We start from the raw sequence: 23,137 nt of genomic DNA, 5'->3' as shown, positions 1-23,137 counted from the left end.
AGAACTTGTTCATCAAATATTTTTATTGTGCTTTTCATATCTATTAAAGTGTCCATGGAAATTAATAGGAGGCATTACTTCTGGAGCAATCTATGTGTGTTTTCTTCTCTAGCTTTGTAGTGGTGCTAGAATAGAAATACATTTGAATAAGAATGAGGAAAGAGTGGTATACATTTCAGCCTTTATTTCCTCTTCTCTCTCAAGCTGAGATGTGACTACAGCTGTTGGATAGATTATTTTTTCCAGTCATATTTCTGTATTTGTTATTTCATTCATTTTATTTCATCCTGTCATGATCCCAAGGGAACTTCTGAGCTTCAGACTTTCTCCCCGTCTTGTACTGGACGGCACTTAATCCAGTAGCTCACACTTGCTAGGAAGGCATCTCTTCTGGGCAAATATTTGCCCCAAGAAACATGATTTGTCATTTCCAACAGCTTGGTGTGTGTAGCCCCTTCGGCTGAGAGACTGTACTTGCTGAATGAGCAAGTTCTTGGTTCTCATCAAGCCAGTGCCATTGAAATTTCTCTGTATATTTGAGAAGTTTATTGTATTTCACTGAAAAGCTAAGCAGCATTTTCTAATTGAGAATAGATATAGAGAATTCTTGCATGACAATCTCTCTCCTGCTTTAGCTTAGTTTCAGGATGATTTTTGTTTCCACTCATTTCCTAAAATGGATCACAACCCTGCCCAGTTCAGGAGTCTAGACTTTTTGGTAGTCTTCAGTGTTAGGCCTTTCTTTCCCCAGTAACTGGGTGTGTTATCTTTCCTTGTATTGCCTTTCTACTGTTGACCATGTATTCACCCTTGGAGAATCTTACAGCTCTTAACATTTTTAACTGATTGAACCACCACATCACTTTATGTCTCTCATAAGCTAAGGAAGTGTTTATTAGGAAAATAAACTGTTAGAATGCCCTTTTTTACTCTGTGGGCCTTTTCATGCATAGTACTTCATTTTTGGTAAAGAAATCTGTTTACACAGTACAAAGATGTCTCTTCCAAGACATTAACTTTTTATAACTTGAACATAAAATACTGCTCGTTAGGCAAACATAAATAAAAGCAATGAAGCTAGAACATTGAGATATCTTGATAGAGACTAGACTTTATGACAAATAAATGCCTTTTGAAGCCATGTGTTCAGGTTACTTATAAAAAGATATCTTCAGATCTGGTAGCATCTGTGATATATCACTTTTTCTCTTCCAAATGGAGAAAAGATATAACAGCACCTTGATGTTCATGTGACCATTAATTTTCTCAAAATAAGCTATTCAGAGGTGTCCTGTCCAGTGTTAGCTTAGATTTGGCTTACAAACAGGGAAAAAAGAGGGAAAATACTTGAAGATATCTCTGTAAGAAGGCATTCTAAGTATGCAATCTTGTGTCAAACCAGAATTAGCTTGAAGGTTTAGTTTATGTAATCACCAGATAAATCTCTCAGGAAGCTAAATGAGCTCCACTGTAAAAAATATGTTCCAGAAAAAGCTTTAGAGATCTTCTGTTCCTGTCTAATGAAGATGAATTCGAAGTATAATAAAACCTAGTGATGGCATAGCATTTTGATTACTCAAGTTCTAGAAGTCTGTTGCATTTTACACTTGTGCTGGTGGCTATGCATTTATTCTGCATCATGGATTTCCAAAAGATTTTACAGGCAAGACATGTCTCTGCTGAAATGCAGCCAGAGGTTTAGTATATGTTTTGAGACAGAAAATGGGAAAAAAACATATCTACATTTGAAAGTATAGCAGCAGGGAAAAAGAGGATTTCAGTAGGCAGTTTCAAGCTGGATTTTCTGTAGGCAGCCAGGAAGAACTTTTTTTTTATGAAAACCAAAACATCTTATACGGCCATATGGATTTTGGCTTTGGTGTACATCTTCTCTGAAGTGCATTAACCTAGAAGCAGAGAGTTTGCAAAACTCTGTACTGAGGAAACGACTGCATTCCAATTCAGAATAAAACCTGAGTGGTTATTGTGTTTTCTTGTTTTCAGCAACCATGTACTTAATAGAGGTATTGAGCTAATGAACCAAAACAATTCTGCTTTAAAATTGTGAGATTTGCAAGGAAAAGTGTATTATCATACTTTGTGTCCATGGACCTTTTGGAGTAAAATATGATGGCTTGAGAAGTACATGTGGTTTAAAAAATGGAATAGAGTTGGAAGGAAATGTACTTACATAATGGGTCTAAGAATATGTACAGCTGTTATCATACTGCTAAACTGCCTTGTGTAATTGCACCAGAAGTATTTGTTGGTGGTACAGGATTGGATAGCGAGTTGTGCATTCCTCAGTACTTAAGCAGATGCTGAGCAGTGAATCATGGTTTGAACAATGGTATGTGATGCCCATAGTGTGCATAGGCTTATGAATGCCTTCATTCATGCCCATCTGTTAGCAATGGCAGTGTGCCTACATACAAGTGGTTTGGTCCCTTTTCTAGAAAGCAGAGTGCCAGACTGCTCTGAGTTTGGATGGCAAGCCTATCAAACATTGCAAACAGTGTCACTTGCAGTAAAGCCCTTCTTAGTATTAGAACCGAAGCATTAATAGGTAACTTGATATAGTAGGTTATGTGAAGGTTATTTTATATTAGAAAAAAACATTCGGATATGGCAGAACACAGTGCCCGTCTCAAAGGCACGGCAGGATCCTAAGAAGAGGAGCTGTGTGTCCAAGGCTGGGAGAGGGGGTGGAAGGGGTTGGGGGAGCCGGAAAGAGCACTTGGATGGAGCATCTGCTGGCTCATTCTGGGGCAGAACTGCCTAGGGACAGCCTGAAATAGGCTACTGCAGTCAGGCTAGGGCAGATGGTGCTGGGCAGTGAAACAGATCGGATAGATCTCTACACAGTTTTTCATAGATGCTTGTTAATTGAATTAGCCCAGAGGGCATTATCTTAAATGTCTTTGTCACATCCTGTATTGAACTGTGCTGGGTACTTGCAGCAAATTCTGAAGTTAGATTTTTAAAAAGTGCATAGTTTTCCTGTAAAGATTTTTGGCTTAGCTGTACACAACTGTAAGAATGATTTGGTTATTTGAAAATGAGAAAAAAAAAATAATACCTTTCCAGCATTTTTCTAAAGTAGGTGACTTTCACCTTGGATCCATAACTGGATGATGCTTTTGCTCATGTTCAAAGCTGTGTATCTCATTTCTACATATCTAACATGGATAACTCATTTCCATGTATCTGATATGGTGAGAAAAGAAGAGCTGAAGGACTAACCGTCCTCTCTGGGGTTTTTGAGCTGAGGGCTTACTCAAAATGTTTAATATCTAGATTTAGGCTTTGTAGCACTGCCACTTCCTCGTATTTTTAAATATACTTGTTCTGTGACTCCCAATCTTTTGAAGTTTTGTACTGAAGAAAGATATTACATATTCTTTCTCACCGTGAATGACAGAAATTTGATGACTGCAAAGAAAAATGACTTTTTGATCTGTCCATGATACTTTCATGCCTTAAGAATTGGAGTAAAAAGCAACTTCTCTTAAATAGCTTCAGTCCTCCTAATGTAGTTTACTAATTGACATATAGTGAAGCAGCTTTTCTAAAATAAATACTTAAGTACTTTTCTAGTCTGTGGAGGTGTGTATTTGAAGCCTTTCAGCCAAGATTATGACCAGGAAACTAAGTCCTGAACTTCTCAAACTTTTATCCGTGTGTTATCTATGGAACTTGTGCATTAGTCAAGTTGATTTACTTGTCATCTACAATTTAGACAGAAGTCATATGCCTGATTTAGGCAAACTAAATCCCAGTCAGTGCACCTTGGGGAACTGTTAAAATATTTTCACCTGGACCTGGTGCCCTAGATGAAGGCAAAATTAGTTTTCTCATAATGGGCTAAGCAAAGATGCTGTATTTCTTTCAAGAGAATAATATTAAAGCTATAAAACTCAATCATTTCTTCCTTTTTTTCTGTAAGGACCGTGTCATGCTTTTAAACATTAAACCATTCCATATAGATTCTCTTTGCACTGTTATTGACCTGCCTGTCCTGGTAACAGAAATGTACTATATTGGGTGGGGTGGCTAAAAGAATTTTAGCCATTGATTTTAGACACTGTATGTGTCTGTTCATCATGCCAGCTCAGTTGCTGGGCTGGCTAAGTGCTATGTCAGCAAGCTAAGGCTCTCTTCCATGTCTGTAACTCTGCAGGTCTAAGTGTACTTGACTATTAGCTGGTGACCTTACAAAATCTTTTCATCTCTCAACTCCACAAATGGTAGCATGGCTACTGGGACAGTGTTCTGGCAAGGATAATAATAGCTCAAAACATGTGGAGGTTTAAAGCAAACATGTAAGTGCATTTGCCCAAATGCCTCCTGGTCCACATGGCTTTATGAAGCCTCACGTTCAGCTGCAGTAACTAGTACATGATCAAGCACTGACTACTCTTTTGGTTTCCAAATATCTTTCCCCAAACCTTTGTTCCTTAATGAACAGTGACTGGTATGTACTATTTAAATAGACTTCAGGAGCTGGTGAAACAGAGGATATCACATTTTCTTACGTGTCATAAATAGGTTTTGTGGCATCTATTGGCAAAATCACTGTGCTTTTTTTTTTTTTTTTTTTTATTTATGCTGTCATAGCCTAATACATTATAAAGGCAAAAAGGGAAAACGATTTACTGTCAGATTTTCAGTGGGCAGAGTAGTCTGTTCGAACTGCGGAGGGATTTTCTCTGCTGTTGATAGCAGCATGCATATGTGGGTGAATCCTACACTCCTAGCTTGGAGCTCATTGAGCTGTTGTTGCATATTGTTGTCAGTATAGGGAAGGCTTGTCTCTGGAAAGAACACTACAGAATGGGAGTTATGGTCATCAGAAGGTAGGGGAGGCTGATATGAAATAAAACCAAGTCTTTTCTATGTTACATTTATTTGTTTGCTTTAGCTAGAAGGAAGCATGGAGAACAGTAGCCACACATTTCATGAGACACATTTAAAAGAACGTGATTCCACTAAAATAAAAAATGTGAGCATGGTTTTTGGTGTACTGAGCTTCCATTTTAGCCCCTTGGCTCTGATTAAAGATTATTCAGTTTACAAATTTTATCCCTACAATTTACTGTGACTGTAGGAGACTTAATGCTGACAGTAGTCAGTTGAACATCGAAGTGACCCCGGTTGGAAATGGGAATGACATATTCTTAGAATAGCCTTCTGGAAAGCCTAAGCAAGCAAAAATAGTAGGTGCAGTAATTCTTGCTGTTTAAAGCCTTGGTCCATGACAAACCACATGTAACATACATAAGAGTAGGCAGAAATGGATGTTGACAGCATGGAAGAGCATTGCAACTATTGTCCTCCATATAAACATAGGGAGAAATTTTCAGAAGACAGGTCTTTTGTCAGGCTTGGACCAAGTCTTTGACAGCTTCCATAAACGTACCTACCACTGGACAAAGGAGTGGCACAGAGATGTCGACACTGAAATGAAGAAATGAGAACATTTTTTTACCAACAGTTTGCCTCTGCAGCCTTCATAGCCAGCTGCCACATGCCAGCTGCCACTGGACTGCATTTGAAGCGGTGCTTTCTTAGTTGATAGCTAGCCAAAACTCTCAGCTGCTCAGACAAATGGTTCACTGCAAATCGATGAGGTTTTCTAGACACAAGCAGTTAATATTTCAATAGGCAACTGCAGATAAAATTGCTGTGTCAGATTTCATGGCAGAGAGAGCTCTTGCCCTTGTTCAGAAAATTGTATGCCTGGAAAGTGTTCAGACCTTCCCATTTCAACCACCTGAAAATTTCTGCTTTCAGATCAACTTTGAAATGAGTATTTTGCCTGTATTTTTGGACATTTTTTTTGTAGTTTTGAATATTCAAAGGTGAACTTATACGGTTTCTAAGGCAAACCTCGGAGGGGAAGTTAATGCTGCAGAGTTTGCTCTGTTTATATTAAGTCATTACTAAAATTCAGGTGTTTCTGAGCAACTTCTTGCTGGATGCTTTGTTTACACAGGCTGTGTTCATGGATGTCCAGGTGCATTTTATTTTTCCATCTGATCTACCAAGGAGAAGTGAGCCTTTTGCTGCACACAGTATTTGTCAGATTCCCAGAAAGTATCAGCCTTGAAACATGTTCAGTAGCTGTGAAAAGCATAGATGAAATTCTGTACACTGGTTTGATTCAATAAGCCATCTTTTTAAAGAAATAACTTGATTCTGCTGTAAAAGGAAACAAGCAGACAAATAAACCAACTGCTGCAAAGCACAGCAGCTTCTTCTAAGCTCTATCTCAACCCGTGTCTGCTATTTTTGCCCCCACTTTCCTAAATGTGTCACCCAAAGAACATAGTCCTGGGCTTTTGGCCAGTGTCCTGGGATTTTGGCCAGTATCCTGGGCTTGAATTCCCACACAGAAAAGCATTTACTTAGGAAAATAATATCATGTGGCTGCCAGTAGGCACAATATTACCTCTACTGCTACAATGTACTGACTCTAAACAAAGCTATGGCAGACGGCCTAAGAAGTTTCAGTGCTTTCTTTCCCTAGATCAAGATTACTCAATTAATTTGTACTGGTGCATAGAGTTGTTTTAACAGGCTCTAGTTGGATAAGTGGGATGCACTGGTTCTAGCTTTGCTGGACCAAGCAGGTCTGCAGGTGGGGAAGGCTGTGCACAACCTGGGCCAGGAGGCCTCTGGTGAGGCCGGGAGAATGGAGAGGAACATGGTATCATCCTACAAGGTACAACATCTGCTGGAACCAGCAGAAATGTGCTCCTGTTCAGACTGTGCCTCAGCACACCGTTTGAGCAGCCGTGTTAGATTTCTGTGGCATCTTACTTGATAAAATGCTCTTAAGTGCACAATGCCTGAAGAAACAGTGTTATGTTACTGACATCCTCAGGTATGGTACTAGGTAGATAAGGAGGAAGGCCATCTATAAACAGCTCTAGAGTTTTTGGGTCACATCCAGACACTATAGTTGTGTTACATGAGATTTTCAGCAGTGAGGCTGAGAATTCAGCCTCAAAATGTGACAGATCTTTTTACCCATCTCTTGAATTACTACATTGAAAGCTTCTGTAACATTCAAATGAGTTGAGGGGAGAATAGTGAACAGACAGTGTCATGTTTGCACAGACGTTAAGTTCTAGGCACAGCTGAAAGATCTTTTATCTGGAAGACATCCAGAGCAGTGCTGAAAGAAGAATAAAAGTGGGTTGTCCAGGAGGAGCCTCAGGAGCAAGCAGACAGCAGCCTGGCAGACAGTGAGAAGGAAAACAAAAAACAGAAAAAAAAAAAAACAAACAAAAATAAGAAAACAAACAAAAAAAAGTGATCCAGAAATTAGTGAAGAAAGCAGCAATGAGTTTAGAAAAAGGAAGGAGTGACTGGAGCACTGAGGGAAAAGGAGCATCCAGCAGGAACTAGAAGAATGTGAAATAGAAATAATTCAATCAGTTGGATCTTTCTGTTGTTGCAATTGGAGAAATCCATAAGTGAGCAAAAATTATATATTTTTTCAGAAAGTGGTGATGTACAGAGAGATTTGATGTAGCATAGAGGAAACATATGCGGAAGAATGGAAAAAAGTCAAGTATGATATTGAGATTCTGGAGTTTGGGACAGGGAGCAGCAATCATTTTTGACAGAGTGATTGAGAAAGAAAAATGAGCAGTTCACTTTTTGCTTGGTTTATTAGAAGGAAGAACTTTGAAGTGTAACCTAGTAAATAGAGTCCATCAAACCAAAATTAGCCCAGCTGCCTATTATTGGAATAGCTCAAGGAAAATATTCTCTGTTCTCTCACCACCTCTGGTTACTTGTTTTCACTCGGTTAAGAAAAGTCAGTGGAACTGCTTTTAAAAGTGTTGTCACTTCACAGTCTGTCACAGGATTTTTGCCAGCTCTCTTCAGAAGGAGCTGGTGCCTAGAACTGTGCCAGCTGGTTGGTGTGATCATCTTGTCACTTTACTGGAAAATCTAAATATACAGCAGTACAAACTGAAATATGTCTGCTGTCCTGTTTTGCAACTATTCTGCATTTTATCAAACCTTTTTTTTTTTTTTTTTCTTTTTCTTTTTTGCTTTAAAGCAGTACTGAAGCTCTCTCTATCTTTCTGTTCTATAGGTTGTCATTTTGTATTTTGAGCCAAGTGTATTTCGCTGTGTTCTCCTAAGATGGGTTCGTCTTCTGGGCTTTGCTACAGTTTATGGAACTGTGACGCTCAAGCTGCACAGGTATTTCACATATTATTAATTTCCATCTCTGTGGGAGTATGTGCTATCTGTATGAGTACTTAGATGGAAGAGCTGCAAATAATATCATAAATAAGCGCCGTTTCTGGTTTTTAAAACCACTGTGTATATCTCCACGTTATTTCTGCTGAAATGATATACTACTAATCCCAGTAGAGCTGCAGGATTTGATGAAGAATGTATACATCAGCTGTAAAATTGCACAAGAACCACTTTTCGAAGGTGAATATATTCTACTTGAGTGTAGGATGAAGTAAAATGTCTAAGCTTTCCACATAAAGTGTTCATGGAGATATTTGGTGTTCCTAAGTGAGTGATGCTGAGTGAAATACATTATGGTGTATGTATATACTCTGATTTCTTATGGCTTACAAATCAAGGGCTGCTCTCTTCAGGCAATCACAGCAGACAGGCTGCATGCTCATGAGCATCAAGTGCCTCCCAGAAAAAATGTGTGGGAAATTCTGGGATACGCTGGGGGAGGTTCCACTGGGTTGGCAATGCATTCAAATGCAGTTCAGAAATTATGATTCAGAGACTTATCTTCAAATTCCATTTTTGCAGTCCCTTTAGAAAGTGAAGCTTTTGCTGGATAAAATCCTAATGCTTTTCTCTCTTTCAGCTTCAGTGTAAAAAAACTACTGAAACATTCTGTAAATATTTTTGTAGCTATTTTTTATAGAAGAGAAATGCAGTATGCTTATGGTGATACTTAAACACCTTGGATGAAGTAAGCTTGCTTCTCTTTTTATATTAGTTTCATTACAGAGTTGGCATGTTAGATAAGGAAGGTTCAATATTATACTTGTAAAATGAATGAGAACTGAAAATATCTAGTTCACGTTGCACAATTGATTTGTCACATTTTAGGTAGAGAAACCCACTTTCCCATTGAAGTAGAGCTGCTTCTTATGTTCGTGTCTGGTTACAAGTATGCACTTTGGCTGTTAAACTCTGGCTATATCTATGTCTGGCCACATCGTCTCATTGAAATTTATGTGATGAACAATTTTTCATGCAAAAAGATTAACAATTAGAACACTATAGTAAAGATATGACAGACCTGGTGATTTTGTTTGGTTGACTCATTATCTGTAGTTCAGATATACAGGAAACAGCCTACGACTATGAAGGACTCCCATGATTATCACAGTTCTAACAGGTTGTGCGTACGGTGTGAAGAAGCAGTGTCCTGACAGAGGAGTTGGTCTTCAGCTTGTATAAAGTGAGAATAGGCTGAAAAACTCAGCAGAAAATCTTGCACTTCTGGTTTACTCATTCAGCTTTTTGGTGTTAGGTAGTACCTGTGATAACAGGCTCAGCAAACAAGACTCAGATTGAATAAGCCCAAGATCATCCTTGATCAGTGCAATACAATGAAGACTAACAGCTCTATGAGAGGAGCCCAGCCAGGAGGTTGAGGAAACTGATTATTCCCCTTTACTTGGCATGCCTTAGACCATCTTCACAATGCTGTTTCTAGTTTTGGACTCTTCCAAGGCATCACTGAACTCAAGTGAGTTTAGTGAAGGGCGGCCAAGATGATCAGGACTTGGAGCAAGGAGAAGCTGAAGGAGAGGAGAAAACTTTGGAGGGATCTAAAAGCAGCTATTTAGCACCTACAAGTTGCTTACTGAGAAGATGGAACTGTGCTCTTTGCAGTAATGTATGTTTGGATAAGAAAAAATGATTATAAATGGAAATAGTATCTTTCATCTTTATACAGTATGAATTGTCATCATGGTCAACTTTATGTCAGGAAAGCTTTTTTCACCATCAAAGTAATTAAGCAGTGGAACTTGTGCCAGTGAGGTTGTGAATCTTGATAGTTGGAGGTTTTAGGGCCCGGCTTGATGAAGTGCTGAGTAACCAGGTTTGAATTCAGTGTCAACCCTGCTTTTAGCACTGGATGACCTTCCGAGACCATTTGTCTTGGATTGATTCTGTATTTCTACATTAAATGCATATAAATGAAGTGAAATAAATAAATATTTCATGTATTAATCTAGAATTACTTTCTCTATGAATATATCTTTATTTTCCACTGAGGTTGCATGATCATTGTTTTCCTACATTCATGATAATGTGTGGTGGTTTTTTTTAGTACTAAATGTTTCAGCCAGGGAGTGTGCCTTGCAAAAGACCTAGTCATGTTAGATATATGTTTTATTGTATATATTTACAAGAATTATGCTGATTAAGAGAAGTATGATAGTAGTAGAAATTTAGTAGAAATTTTTGGCAGATCTAATTTAATCCAGTCATTGCAGGGCTGGAAAATGGCTAATTACAGACACCACAGATAATCATGACAAGCCCTGATTGCCTCCTGTGTCTGTAGCCTGTGTCTTGCCTGGGGGAAGAATTGGATGCTAGTAATGAACTGATGATTTTTCTGAGTTTAATGGAAATATCAATGTTGTGTAAAAGCAGTTATTAGTAATAACTAGAAAGTCTAAAGCTGTATTTCTCAACAAATGAGGTGCTTTGAATAGCAATGGAGCATGAAGGTTATGGAAAGCCAGGTAGGAGGCATTTGAAACTCTTGCTCTCTTTATGGTTTTCTTTTCCCTTTGCTCCCTTCTTGCTGAGGAGAGCTTTGAGGTTTTATTAGGTTCAGACATCAAGGAAAAATCAGAAAAATAACCAAGGGAGGCAGATGCTTAAGAGTAAAAGAAGACAGGAGTCATGTACTGATTTATTCTTTAAACAACCATCACAGTCAATTTCTGAAGTGCCTCATCTCAAATTGCCTCCTTCTTATTCACTGTACATTTTTTAAATAGTGAGCTGATGTTTACGGAGCTAGGAGGTGGGAGTAAGGAAATGAGCTTAATTTAAGAAATCTAACTCTAGAGCAATGTACAGAAGTCTCAGTACTTTCCTCAACAATGAATTCTGCAAACTAATTCTTTCAAGAAATAATGATGTTTCAAGTTTAACCATTTGGGTTTAAAAGAGCTGCTGATTTTGCATGTTTCAGTATATTTCTCTGACTGAAGACTCTCTTTGTCCCTTCTCAAGCCCTGCATTTGTTTATCTCTTTATTTTTAATATATAAGGTTCAACCATTTTGGTTTCAGGGTTAATACAGAACCCTTAATTCTGGATTAAAGCATAAGAATGGAAGAAAACTGTAGGTAAATACATACATACAGACATGCATCCACATATGCAACGTTCATGTGTGCACACATATGACAGCTTATGGACATTTTAGGGAAATGATTGGTTACAGACTGTACATCCTTTAGGCTATCAGTTTCAAGGCTAGGAATGGGATCTCTAGTTCAGGGCAGCCTCCATTTCATATATATAAGAAGATGTTGACTCTGTGAGACAATTTTGTAATTGATTTAAATGCTGTGCTAAGATGACATTGCTGTGTCTTGCCTTCTGGCACAGTGACACTTCCAACCCATCTGAGCAAGTGGTGACCCCTCCTACAGGCATTTGAAGGCATGAATGGATGGAGAGAGAAGAATGTGGGTGGTGGGCAGCACTGCATGTGAGGGTCATCGTTCAGTGTCTTACAGAAGGGGAAGATCATGTTAGCAGATAAGCCGAAAAAGATGTCAGTTTACTTCTTCTGAAGCACTTGGGAGGAGATGTGCATTGACTGTGAGAACAGGAAAGAAAAGGAGGAAGATGACGTTGTAGCATCCTCTTGCAGTGAGGTGGGGGAAGGAATATACAGATGATCCCATCTAGGAGTGGTTGTTAGGAATATAGTGCAGAAAGGTACAGAAGGTACTGTGGCAGCTGGAATGTGTAGGCTTGTTTGCAAGAGAGGAAGAGGGGTGATTTAACTGATTTGTAGAACTAGTTGTGCTGTAGGGACTTCCTGTTACCATTCTAACCTCTTGTATTTCTCTTTGCTGGAAAAGTGTATGTGAGCAACTGAGAAGCTTGGTATTTGTTATTTTTATGCACCTCTGTGGATTTTGTAAATCCAAATATAGTAAACAACTATCCTCCTTTATTATATTCCCATGAAATAAATTACAGCATCACCTGAGAAAGCCAAGCCACACATCACTGTGAACTCCTCTTTAAAGACCAATCATCCTGGAACAAACTTCCTGTGATCACCATGAGTGTATGTTACAGGATATATTCCATGGTACTTTGCTCTGAAATTTGCTATAAATCTCCCTCAGTCTCTGGAAGGAGAATTCATTTGCCTCTCTTTCTGAGTGATTTGTGGAACTGTCAGCAAATGAGTGATTTCCTGTTTCATCCTCCCAAAAATGGTCAGGCTGCAGCCTGGGTTAGATTTTACCCCAAGACTCATAGACTTTAAAATACTCCTGTCTTGGCTGAGATGGCTTTTTATAGGAATTGAGTTTGGATTAAAACAGGCAAATGCTCTTGTTAGTTTTGTGCAGTTACATAGTAAAGGTGTAATCTCAGTCTCCTTATTAACCTTAACCGCTAATAAAGTAAACGAAACTCAGTAACATCATATTTCTATACCTTCCATGCATCCTCTTCAAAGGCTTGACGTGCCATTTGCCTGGTCTCATTCATTGTCGTCAGCAGCAGAAGTGAGGGGTTGTGTGGTCAGACAGGAAGACGCCATCAGTCACTCTTGCAGGGAGACACTGAGTGCTGAGGCTGGCACACAGATTTGCAGATCCCTGGAGGGAGGCGGATGGAGGCATTTTTCTGGAGAGGGGAGAGACACTTGGTCTGAAGCTTTGGATGAGCAGAGTTGCATGAGCACTTCTTGTTGTCATTCCCGCTTCAGGAAAAAGGGCAACAGGACTTGAAAATAACCATTGTGCACTGAAAAGATACTTGTTTTGTACTACCAATTTCTCTTCCAAAAGAAATTAACTCAAGAAGCTTCCAAAATTTGCCAGTGCTTGGCAGAAGGACTTCTAGACATAAACCTTTTGCTGTCGGCTGCTGGAGCTCTATGCTGCTTCAGCTCTTTTGCAGACACAGCTCCCTCTTCTGCCTCTTTAATTTGTGTTTATGCACAAGTTATCACAAGTTATGATGCTGCTTTGAATGCTACAGACAGCAGCGCTGCTGAATCTATCAGGATTAAAAAAGAGCCTTCCTGCCCTAGTGTCACCTCATTGTTAGCTTCATTCCCTTCCTCTTGGTTTTAGTTAAAAAGGAGACTTGGGGAAAAAGGAGAAGCATCAGGTAGTTTTTGTATTTATCATGCATTTGGCTTAATAAAAAAAAAGTAAATCTATGACACCAAACATTTTTGTCTTCTTCCAGTGTTCTTTCTGCATACAGCAGTTTGTTGTCATACATATCTACCCACCTGTATTTAAAAAAGAAATTAAGCAGAGGATGAAAAATATGTGTAAAGGAAGACCAACTGACATCATCTACCTGGACTTGTGCAAAGCACTTTTGACTGGCATACATGACATCCTGGTCACCAAACTGGAGAAAAATGGATAAGGAATTGGCTAGATGATCACACTCAGAGAGTTGTGGTCAATGGCCCAGTGTACAGGTAGAGACCAGTCACATTCCTCAGGACCAGTGCTGTTTAACGTCTTTGTAGGCGACATGGACAGTGGAATTGAGTGCACTCTCAGCAAGTGTGCAGGTGATAGCAGGGTGAGTGGTGTAGTTGACATGCTAGAGAGAAGGGATGCCATCCAGAGAGACCTGGACAGGCTTGAGATATGGGCCCATGCCACCCTCATAAAGTTCAACAAGGCCAAGTGCAAGATCTTGCACGTGGATTGGGGCAATCCCCAGCATAAATATGGGCAGGGCAGAGAATGGCTTAAGGAATTTGGGGATGTTAGTTGGTGAAAGACTCAACATGAGCCAGCAGTATGCAGTTGCAGTCCAGAAGACCAACCATGTTCTGGTCTGCATGAAGAGAAGTGTGACCAGCAGGTCAAGGGAGGTCATTCTGCCCCTCTACTCTGCTCTCACGAGACCCTACCTTGAGTACTGCATCCATTTCTGGGGCCCCCAACACAAGAAGGACATTGAGCCATTGGAGTGAGTGTCCCATGCTGGCTGGCAGCTCACGTGCTCCGCCTCTTGCATGGCTGTTAGGGAAAGCAGGAGAGAAGAGGGGCCTTTAAAGGCAGGAGGCAGTGCGAATGAAAGGCTGTGAGATGCAGTTCAGGAAGAAAGGGAATTGGACATGCTGCAAAAAATCTATATGCATGCAGTTCATAAGAAACTAAGTTTCATTAATTAGGCTGGTCAGGGAAGAATCTGTTTTCTTATTTGTGTGTCTTAATCTAATTCATTCATTTCCTGAGGATAATTCATTTCTCTTGCCTTCTGCAAACTTTTTCTACTTTATTATTTTATGATATAAATAAAAACAGAGTTAAGTAATTCCACATAGTATTCTTGTATGATACACATTCAAAATGAAATTCTCATTTTGGTAGTGCTTCTAGATTAAATAATGGCCATACTCCATTTTATTGTGGCTTTTTTTTTCCCAATAAAATCTGCATTATTAAAATCCTATTTAGGTCTTTTTGTATCTTTGCCATTCTAAAGCAATAACTAGCCTTAACTAGACAGCATAATGGTTCTGTTTCATATTTCTGAATACGGTATCTACTATAATATATATAAACTAATAAAATGTAGCATAGCTGTTATGAGGACGCTTGGTGCAGAATTAATCTTGATGGAGCTCAGCACAGAAATGAGACTAACAAACATTATCTTTAAGCAAAAAATTCAACAAGAGGAAGCACCGTCCTGCACCAACAACTGCCATCCATAGCAACCACTGGTACCAGGAGCTGCTGAGGCCTTTCCCGTCACATTTAGTTATAGGACTAGGTGGAATGGCTTCAGGTTGTGCCTTGGGAGGTTCAGGTTGGATACGAGGAAAAATTTTTTCACTGAAAGAGTTGTCAGGTGCTTGAATGGGCTGTCTAGGGAGGTGGTTGAGTCACCCTCCCTGGAGGCATTCAAGAAATGTTGTAGTTAGGGTCATGATTTAGTGGAGCAATATTGGTGATAGGTGGACAGTTGGACTGGATGACTTGGGGGTCTTTTCCAACCTTGGTGATCTATGACTGTGTGATCCCTCATTGCTTCCCTGCAGCATGAGGAGGGGGCACCTCTGTTGCTCTTTATCCCCCCTTAGCCTTCTTTGCTTAGCGCTGTGCCTGCAGCCTGCCCTGAACAGTTATGTGCCTGAGCTTCTTCCCAGCCCTGAGGTCTGGGCTGGGATTTCATTCCACAGGGCAAAATCATACCCGTACTTGGGAGACTGAGAGGTGACACAGGAGTCCCTTACTTGATGATGCTGGTCATTTCACCAGTTGTGATGCCAAAAAAGCAGAGGTGTTTAATGCCTTCTTTGCCTTTGTTTTCAGCACCAATTATAGGCTCTAGGACCACCAGAACATTCAGTTTGACAACTGTGACTGTGGTAACAATAAACTCCCAGTCAACCCAAAATTTTGTGCTCCAACCCAAAATTTGCAGCTCCAGCTGGATGTATATAATAAGTCTATGGCACCCAAAGGGATTCATCCCAGGGTACTCAGAGAGCTGGCTGATGTCACCACTGTCAATTATTTTTCAACAGTCTTGGGAATCTGGAGAGGTCCCATTCAAGTAGAAGCTGGCAAATGTTGTCCCAAGAGAGAAATGATTGCAGGCCTGTCAGTCTAATTTCAGTGCCAAGCAAAAGTATGAAGAAAATTATTCTGGGAGACATTGAAAATTGTTATTGGGATCCTGGGCAGCCTGATCTAGTTGTTGGCAGCCCTGCCCATGGCAGAAGGTTGGAAGTAGATGATCTTTAAGGTCCCTTCCAACATAAGCCATTCTATGATGCTGTGAAAAACAACTGAAAGGCAATGCAGTCATTGGTCACAGCCAACATGAGTTTGCAAGGGGAAAGTCTTCTTTAATTAACTTGATCTCTTTTTATGACAGAGATACCCAAGAGAAATTCAACAAGGGAAGCCAATTGATGTTGAATCTTTTGGGATTTCATCAAAGATTTTGTTACTGTTTCTCACAATCTCCTTTTGGACAAAATGTCCAGCATACAGCAGGACAAAACCAGAATTTGTTGTGTGAATGACTGGCTGACGAGTTGGTCTCAAAGAGTTTTAGTAAATAGGATTACATCAGGCTGACAGCTAGTCACTAGTGAGGTTCTGCAGGGCTCCATTTTAGTACCAGTTCTCTTTAATGTTTTCATCAATGACTTTGATAAGGGATTTGAAGGTAAATTAAGTTAGTTCATGTATAATGCTAAATCGGGAGCTGTAGAATCCCTTGGGAGTAGAGAGGACTTGCACAGAGATCTTTACAAATTAGTGAGCAATCACCGATTGCATGAAGGTTAAGAAGAACAGGTGCCAGATTCTGTACATGGAACGGGCTATTCTGTCTATATGTTCAGACTGGGGCATAGTAGTCTGGCGAGTAGACCCACTAAAGGGATCTTAGGGGCTCTGACTTAGAGTAAGTTGAATGTGAGCCAGCAGTGTGCCCTGGCAGCCCAAAGGGCCAACCATGCCCTGCACTGCCAGAGGGTGAGGGAGGGGTTGTCTGCTCTGTTCTGCACGGCCTCAGCTCCAGCACTGGGTGCAGTTTGGGGCCAATGAAAAGGACATAAAACTATTAGAGATCATCCAGAGGATATGGTGAAGGGTCTGTAGGACAAGATGTGTGAGGAGCAGCTGAGGTGCCTGGGTGTGCTCGAAGCAGAAGAGCTGAGGGGAGACCTGATGGCAGCTGCAGCTCCTCACAGGAAGCGGAGGGACAGCACTGAGGTCTGCTCTTGTGACAGCGACAGGGCCCGAGGGAACGGCATGGAGCTGTGTCAGGGGAGGGGCAGCTGGGGGTCAGGGAATGGTTCTGCACCAGAGGGCGGTGGGCATGGAACGGGCTGCCCAGGGCAGTGAGCACAGCCTCGAGTGCCGAAGTTCAAGAAGTGTTTGGACACCGCTATTGGACATTGCATTTTGATTTTGGGCAGTCCTAGCTGGAGCCAGGGGTTGGACTCAGTGACGCTAGTGGGTACTTTCCAACTTGGGGTGCTCTATAATTCTAAAATATATAATTAGAGTACTGTAATCTTAAAAATATTTGTACTTATTCCTATTAATATTTATTTTATATAAATATATTGTAAATACAGCTGTATTGTTCCCTGGCCTGCTTTTTTTTTTAATCACCTTAGTGTAGCACGTGTTCTGCTTTATCTCAGTAGACTAAGTTTGACTAGGAAAGTTCCAATAGAAAGTGAAGAAAGTATCCAGTTTTGTAATATTAAAATTATATTGCTGTCCTGTTTAGAAGAAAAGCAGTGGGTAGTGAGGCCCCCTGCAGTGACCCACAAGTATCAGGAGACCTTTTAGATCTCATGATGGTGCGTACAACAGCACCATAGTAGATAACAAGAGAAATGTCAGGTTTTGCACAACCCATGTTATCAGGAGGGCTTAGCTGAAATGCAGCTAAGTACAGAATCCCATCAGGTGGCGAAACTTTGTGCTGCTGTGTGATACAGCAACCTCCTTGTTCCAGGTGGGCTTGTACACTTGTGATACATGTGAATTAGTTCTACAGGCTGTTTTTTCTTTCTGTGAGAAAGACAGAATTTGTCAGTAAAAGAAGGTAGACACTACCCAGCTATCTGCCGGGTAGGATTATAGCATAAAAGAGAAGCCAGGCATCACACTGCATGCCTGAGTTACAGGCTATTTGTGGAGGATTGTGAAGAGGGAGTTAAGTGTATGACTCACACTCTACACATGGGCTGATCACAGCTAAGTAGAAGGAGAGATTTTCAGATAACATACATTGATCATCATTGAAAAATCATGATTGCATGGGAGTGCTTCTAGTGGGCTCATATCTTATCAAGAAGTAAGCCTGATACTATTCAGCATTTTCAGTAGCAATGAAGAACCAAACACAAAATGATTGCTCATAAAATTTCTGGATAACACAAGGCTTGATGAAATGGTAGATTTTGTTTGAGAAGGGATAGTAATGCAAAGTTGTATGGGAACTGTTGAGTCATGGCCTGAACCACTGATTGATCACCTGAGGAAAGAACTGGGTCTGCCATGGGAGCACAGGTGAAGGCGATTCAGCTGCATGACCTAGACCCCATTTAAGGGGTGACTGCCACTGGGGAAGGATCTCTTTTTGGAGATCTATTCTTTGTGGAGTCTTTCCTGCAAACCTAGATCTCTGGAAACGGGTGAGCATTCCTTCCCTGTTTGTTTCTTTTCCCATTTTCACCACGATAATCTTTCCAGCTGTAACACCAACTGTAACAGAAATAATCTTCATTGCCTTTGGCTAAGTCAAAGAGATGCATTTGAATACACTCAAAAGAAATTATGCTTAGGGACTAATTAACATCACGAATTTTAGTTTCAAAGATTACCACTAGAGAATTCACTTTGCAGTAGGGAGGTATGCAGTACATGGATATGGTTCAGAAGATATTTGGGGACTTAAAAAAAAAAAAAAAAAAAAAAAAAAAAAAAAAAGTGTTGATACTCTGAAACTCAATCTCTTTTTTAGATCAGCAAAAAGACTAAGATGGCTTCTTGTGTGGTATACAAACAAGCTGGGAGAATAAAAGACTCTTTAATATATTGAGCAGAGGCTTAGTAGGATCATGTAGTTGGAAGCCAAAGCCACTGAAATTCAAAAGAGCAATCTGGCACAAATTTTTCACAGCAATGGAGCTCTGCTATTGAAAAACCAAACAAGATATGGAGACTTCTTTGTGCTGCTTTCAGATCAAAACTGAATCCCTTCTTGGAAGATATATTTAAGCATGACTACAAATTACTGGAGTTTGTATAGAAAAATATAAATATCTGTGTAATACAATGTATCAAGCTTTATAATTTAGTTTTAGTTCCATATTAGCCTTTTTTTCTTTTAACCAAACACACAATATGAATTATACCATCCATATTATTGTGGATCAGTTTCAAAATTAAGCATACTTGTAAACTGAAAGGATATATTTACAGTGGTACTGTTTAATGGGATATACCAGCTGCTTTGAAATTAGCCCTGATGAGACCCTAATGCAGATATCTAGTACTGGGAAAACTGGTGTCTGGACTAAATATCCTTAAGTATGATTTGCTTTTTCTGGCTTATTATCAAGGCTAAAAATTGCTATTAAGTTACTGAAAAAATGAGTCTTTACATGACCAGTAGTAAGAAATCACTGGCGACATAAAACACTGTGCTGCCCTTCTTGGATGTAATGACGGGATCAGTGGAGTTATGCCATGGCAGCTGACTGAGAATGAACTGTTAACATGACCTAATTGCCAAGCTGCAAGAATAGAAGTGACTTAAATTAACCTGTTTCTCTTTGCAACAGAGGATGATTAAGCAAGTAACTGAAATTAATGGCTACTCAACTAATGGATGGTAATTTAGATAGCTATCTTAACTTAAGCTCTTTAGGATATGTGACTGTACAGGGTGAAGTTTATCAGCATTGCAGTAGTTTGCACATTGCTGAGTTACCACAGAATTATTATATATGAGTTATTTACATATATACTTCTCTGAGAGAGCACCAGGGTTGCCTAAGAATCGCAGATGCAGTGAATTAGATCCATGATCTGAACTGGGAGGATCGAGACGGTGCTGCTTTGGCAACCCAGAGAAGCTGAGCATGCCCTATCCCTGGAGTTGTTCAAGGCCGGGTTGGATGGGGCACTGAGCAGTCTGATGTGATGAAAGATATCCCTGCCCATCATCTTTAAGTTTCCTTTCAACTCAAACCATTTTAGTATTCTGTGATTCTGTAAGTTTAGGAATGAACGGTAGATTCCAAAGAGCTTCACTATTTATTAGTTCAGTTTCAAGCATCAAGCTATTGTTTTCAGATCTAATTCATAGCATTTAAAATTAAAAATTACTGCAAAATATTTATATTGGAAAATAATATTCTTGCTATTGCAGGTTACTGTGGTGCTGTGCACTATGTGGTTTTACATGTCTTAATGCCACAAAGTCAGTCAGCTGTTTTGTATTTTCTTGACTTGAATTCTACCCTTCTATGTGCACAGTGTGAGCCTGTGTTTGTATTTGCAATTACTTCTATGTGATTCAAGATGCAGTCAGTGTTTCTAGCCAAATCTAAAAGTACTAGCTGTTAATAATCAGTGCAGATTTTTGAGTGCCTAATTCTGTGAGTGAAGTCAGTCAGTAGTGGTGTGTTACTCAGTGGCCTCTGGGTCTCTCTCCTGCCATCAGTACTGTTGTGTTCTGGCAGCTGGAAGTGGTGCACTAGTTCTGTTGAGCCATGTTTCTGGTTCTCTGCAATAACAGCATCTTATTTTTTTGAGGTCTTGAGCAAAACATCCTCTCTCCCACTTACAGGCATTTCAGGGAGATGCCTCCTGTTCCTCCTAGAGGTGCCTCTGGAAGGTTACAGCTTCGCGTGAGTGCAGAGCTGCTGGTGGGGAAGCCCTGCTTTCTGCAGCCTTTGCCTCCTAGCATCTTTTTGCAGAGCTGTTATTAAGTGCCAGCCAGTCATGCAACCGCACATCTTGCTAGGCTTTTTGATTTTCCTTAACTATCATTTTATATATCTGTTAGGACCCTCTGGCATCAATTTTCAGCAATGCAGGTATGTTTGTTTTCAATGTTTTATACTGCAAAACATTGGATGTTGGCAGTTGGGGGTTCATTGGTGCTGCCCTGTTGCTTGGCGTAGACCAGGGTCTTTTCTGATGTGATTTTTAGCATTACTTTAGCATTGTTTTCTGCTGTTCAGTTGTGAATAATGCAAGTTGGCATCATGTCTGGAATCATTCTTCAGTTCAAACTGCATAAAAACACAGCTTCAAATAAGAGCCAGTGTCTGAAGGTACCTGGTACTTTACCAGGGCTGTTAAAAAAGCAAGTTGATATGTGTAAGTGTGGAATTACTTGCCTCACTGAAATAAGGCTGAAAATCTAGCAGCTTTTTTTTTTTTAGTTGCTGCAAACAAATGTACATCAACCTTTTTTGCAGGAGATCTGTTTTTTTCCTGCTGATTTGTCTTTGTAGCTTTGGCCTATGTGACAGCTGCTTTTCACTTTTTAACTTCTTTTTTCATGCCACTGTTCATACTACTTTCATGAAGTTGTGTATTGAACTTTATATTTAATATCTTTTTATTAAACCATGTGTTTTCTAGCTCTCCTATGGTTTCTGCCAGTCTCTAAATAACCACTATATATTCCTTCTGACCTATTTCTCTTGTACCTCAGAAATCAGTCTCTTATTTGCAAGACTTCATGTAGTGCTGAGAGCCTCAAAACTGATAAAAGGGCTGAGGTTACACTGTCCCAGTATCTCTTAGTAACAACCTTAATTACTTTGTGTAGGATCTTTCCTCAGCAATAAGTCTCTCTTTTATCTTAGAGTGGACAGACCTTTTTCTTTTAAATCGGATTAACATAATCCAGCTCTGGACTTTGCGTCTCTGCACTTTTTCAGATGCTTTGGAGAATATGGCTGCAGTGACCAAATCTCTTCCAAGTTTTTATTCAGTTTGCAAATCACACATTTCTATTTGAGAAAATTGCTTATACATTACTCTGAGAACCTTCTAGGTGCTGTCAAGCTCTCTTTAGAAGTAGCAATTGACAGCTTCTGGTGAAGATCAACTCATATTGCCCTCTGAATAAAAACCTATTACACCTATAAAAAATGAGACATTGACCATGTTACCATTTGAAAGTATTAAAATTTAGGAGTTTGTAAGGATGTTATTTTGTAAAACTTTCTTTTATCTGTGACTTGCTCTTTTGTAAAGAAACTGCCAGTAAAGAAACGCTGACCGATGCTCCATTCAATTTACCACAGAATCATAGAATGACTTAGGTCAGAAGGAATGTTAGAGATCATCTAGTTCCAAGCCCCTGCCGCAGGCAAGGTTGCCATCCTCTAGATCAGGCTGCCCAAAGCCCCATCCAACCTGGCCCTGAGCACCTCCACGCCTTGGGCATCCACAGCTTTTTTTGGGCAGCCTGTGCCAGTGCCTCACCACCCTCTGAATAAAGAGTTCCTTCCTAACATCTAACCTAAAAAACTGAGTTTACCGTCTTGGAAGGATGGTCATTACCTTTCTGGAGAAGCCCTCCCAAATTCTTCTGGGATAAATCTGAGGTTTTCCCCTGCTTTTTCCTAAAGTGACAGTGCTCCCTGGCTCTTCTCTATTTCTCAGCAGAACATTCCCTTGCCCCATCAAATCCAGTTTAAAGTTGTGGTGATAAGCCCAGCCAGCTTGTTGCCCGCTATATTCTTACCTCTCTTGGTTGGTTGCGTTCCATCCAGCATCAACATGCATGGTCTAGTAGTCCTCTGGCTTTAACATACCTGCTAGTCTCTTCATGATACCTTGAATGTGGGTCCCCTGCAGGCAGCAAATCTCTCTAGAGAGATTATCTGAGTAGCAAGTGGATGCCTCAGTATCCCTGAGCACCAAGTCCCCACTTATTAAGATGTTTCACCTTTTCTTTGTGGCACTCGTTCTGACATTTTTCATTCTGATCCCTCAGGGGCCAGAAGCCCCGTAGGCAAACACAGTTTATCACATTCTTCATTGAGATTTGTGTTCACATCCATATCACTGATGTGGACAAGAGATGAGGTGCAGAATGCTTGTTCACCATTCTGTGTCTTTTTGTATCCTTTTGTCATTTGCACTGGGGAGAATGCAGTGATGGCCACCATCTGTTTGTACTCTTCTTTGAACTTTGTTCTTGGGCTTGCTACTACTTTTACCTGGCATTCTGATACTCGCTTATACTTTGCCCAGAAGGTCACAATCAGATCTCCCTGGAGCCTTTTCTTCTCCATCGTCCTTCAAACTCAAACACTACTATTTATTCCAAATCTCAAATGCATACACTGTGGTTGGTTCCCAGGAAT

At 40.1% G+C, this 23,137-nt stretch overlaps 1 protein-coding gene across 1 annotated transcript in view; it reads left to right on the top strand.

Moving 5' to 3' along the window:
- The window catches only part of GPR158 (G protein-coupled receptor 158), a 181,876-nt gene that overhangs the window by 119,733 nt on the left and 39,006 nt on the right, over window positions 1–23,137 (top strand). The window contains exon 6 of the mRNA XM_085227228.1: window positions 8,114–8,223. Within this exon, the coding sequence (XP_085083354.1) occupies window positions 8,114–8,223 (110 nt within the window). The remainder of the gene's footprint in view (window positions 1–8,113; window positions 8,224–23,137) is intronic.

The sequence above is a fragment of the Meleagris gallopavo genome, chromosome 6, assembly GCF_905368555.1.
Source record: "Meleagris gallopavo chromosome 6, MGAL_WU_HG_1.1, whole genome shotgun sequence".
NCBI lineage: Eukaryota > Metazoa > Chordata > Aves > Galliformes > Phasianidae > Meleagris > Meleagris gallopavo.
The sequence above is the reverse complement of the archived record's forward strand: the minus strand, read 5'-3'. Positions and strand labels throughout refer to the sequence as shown.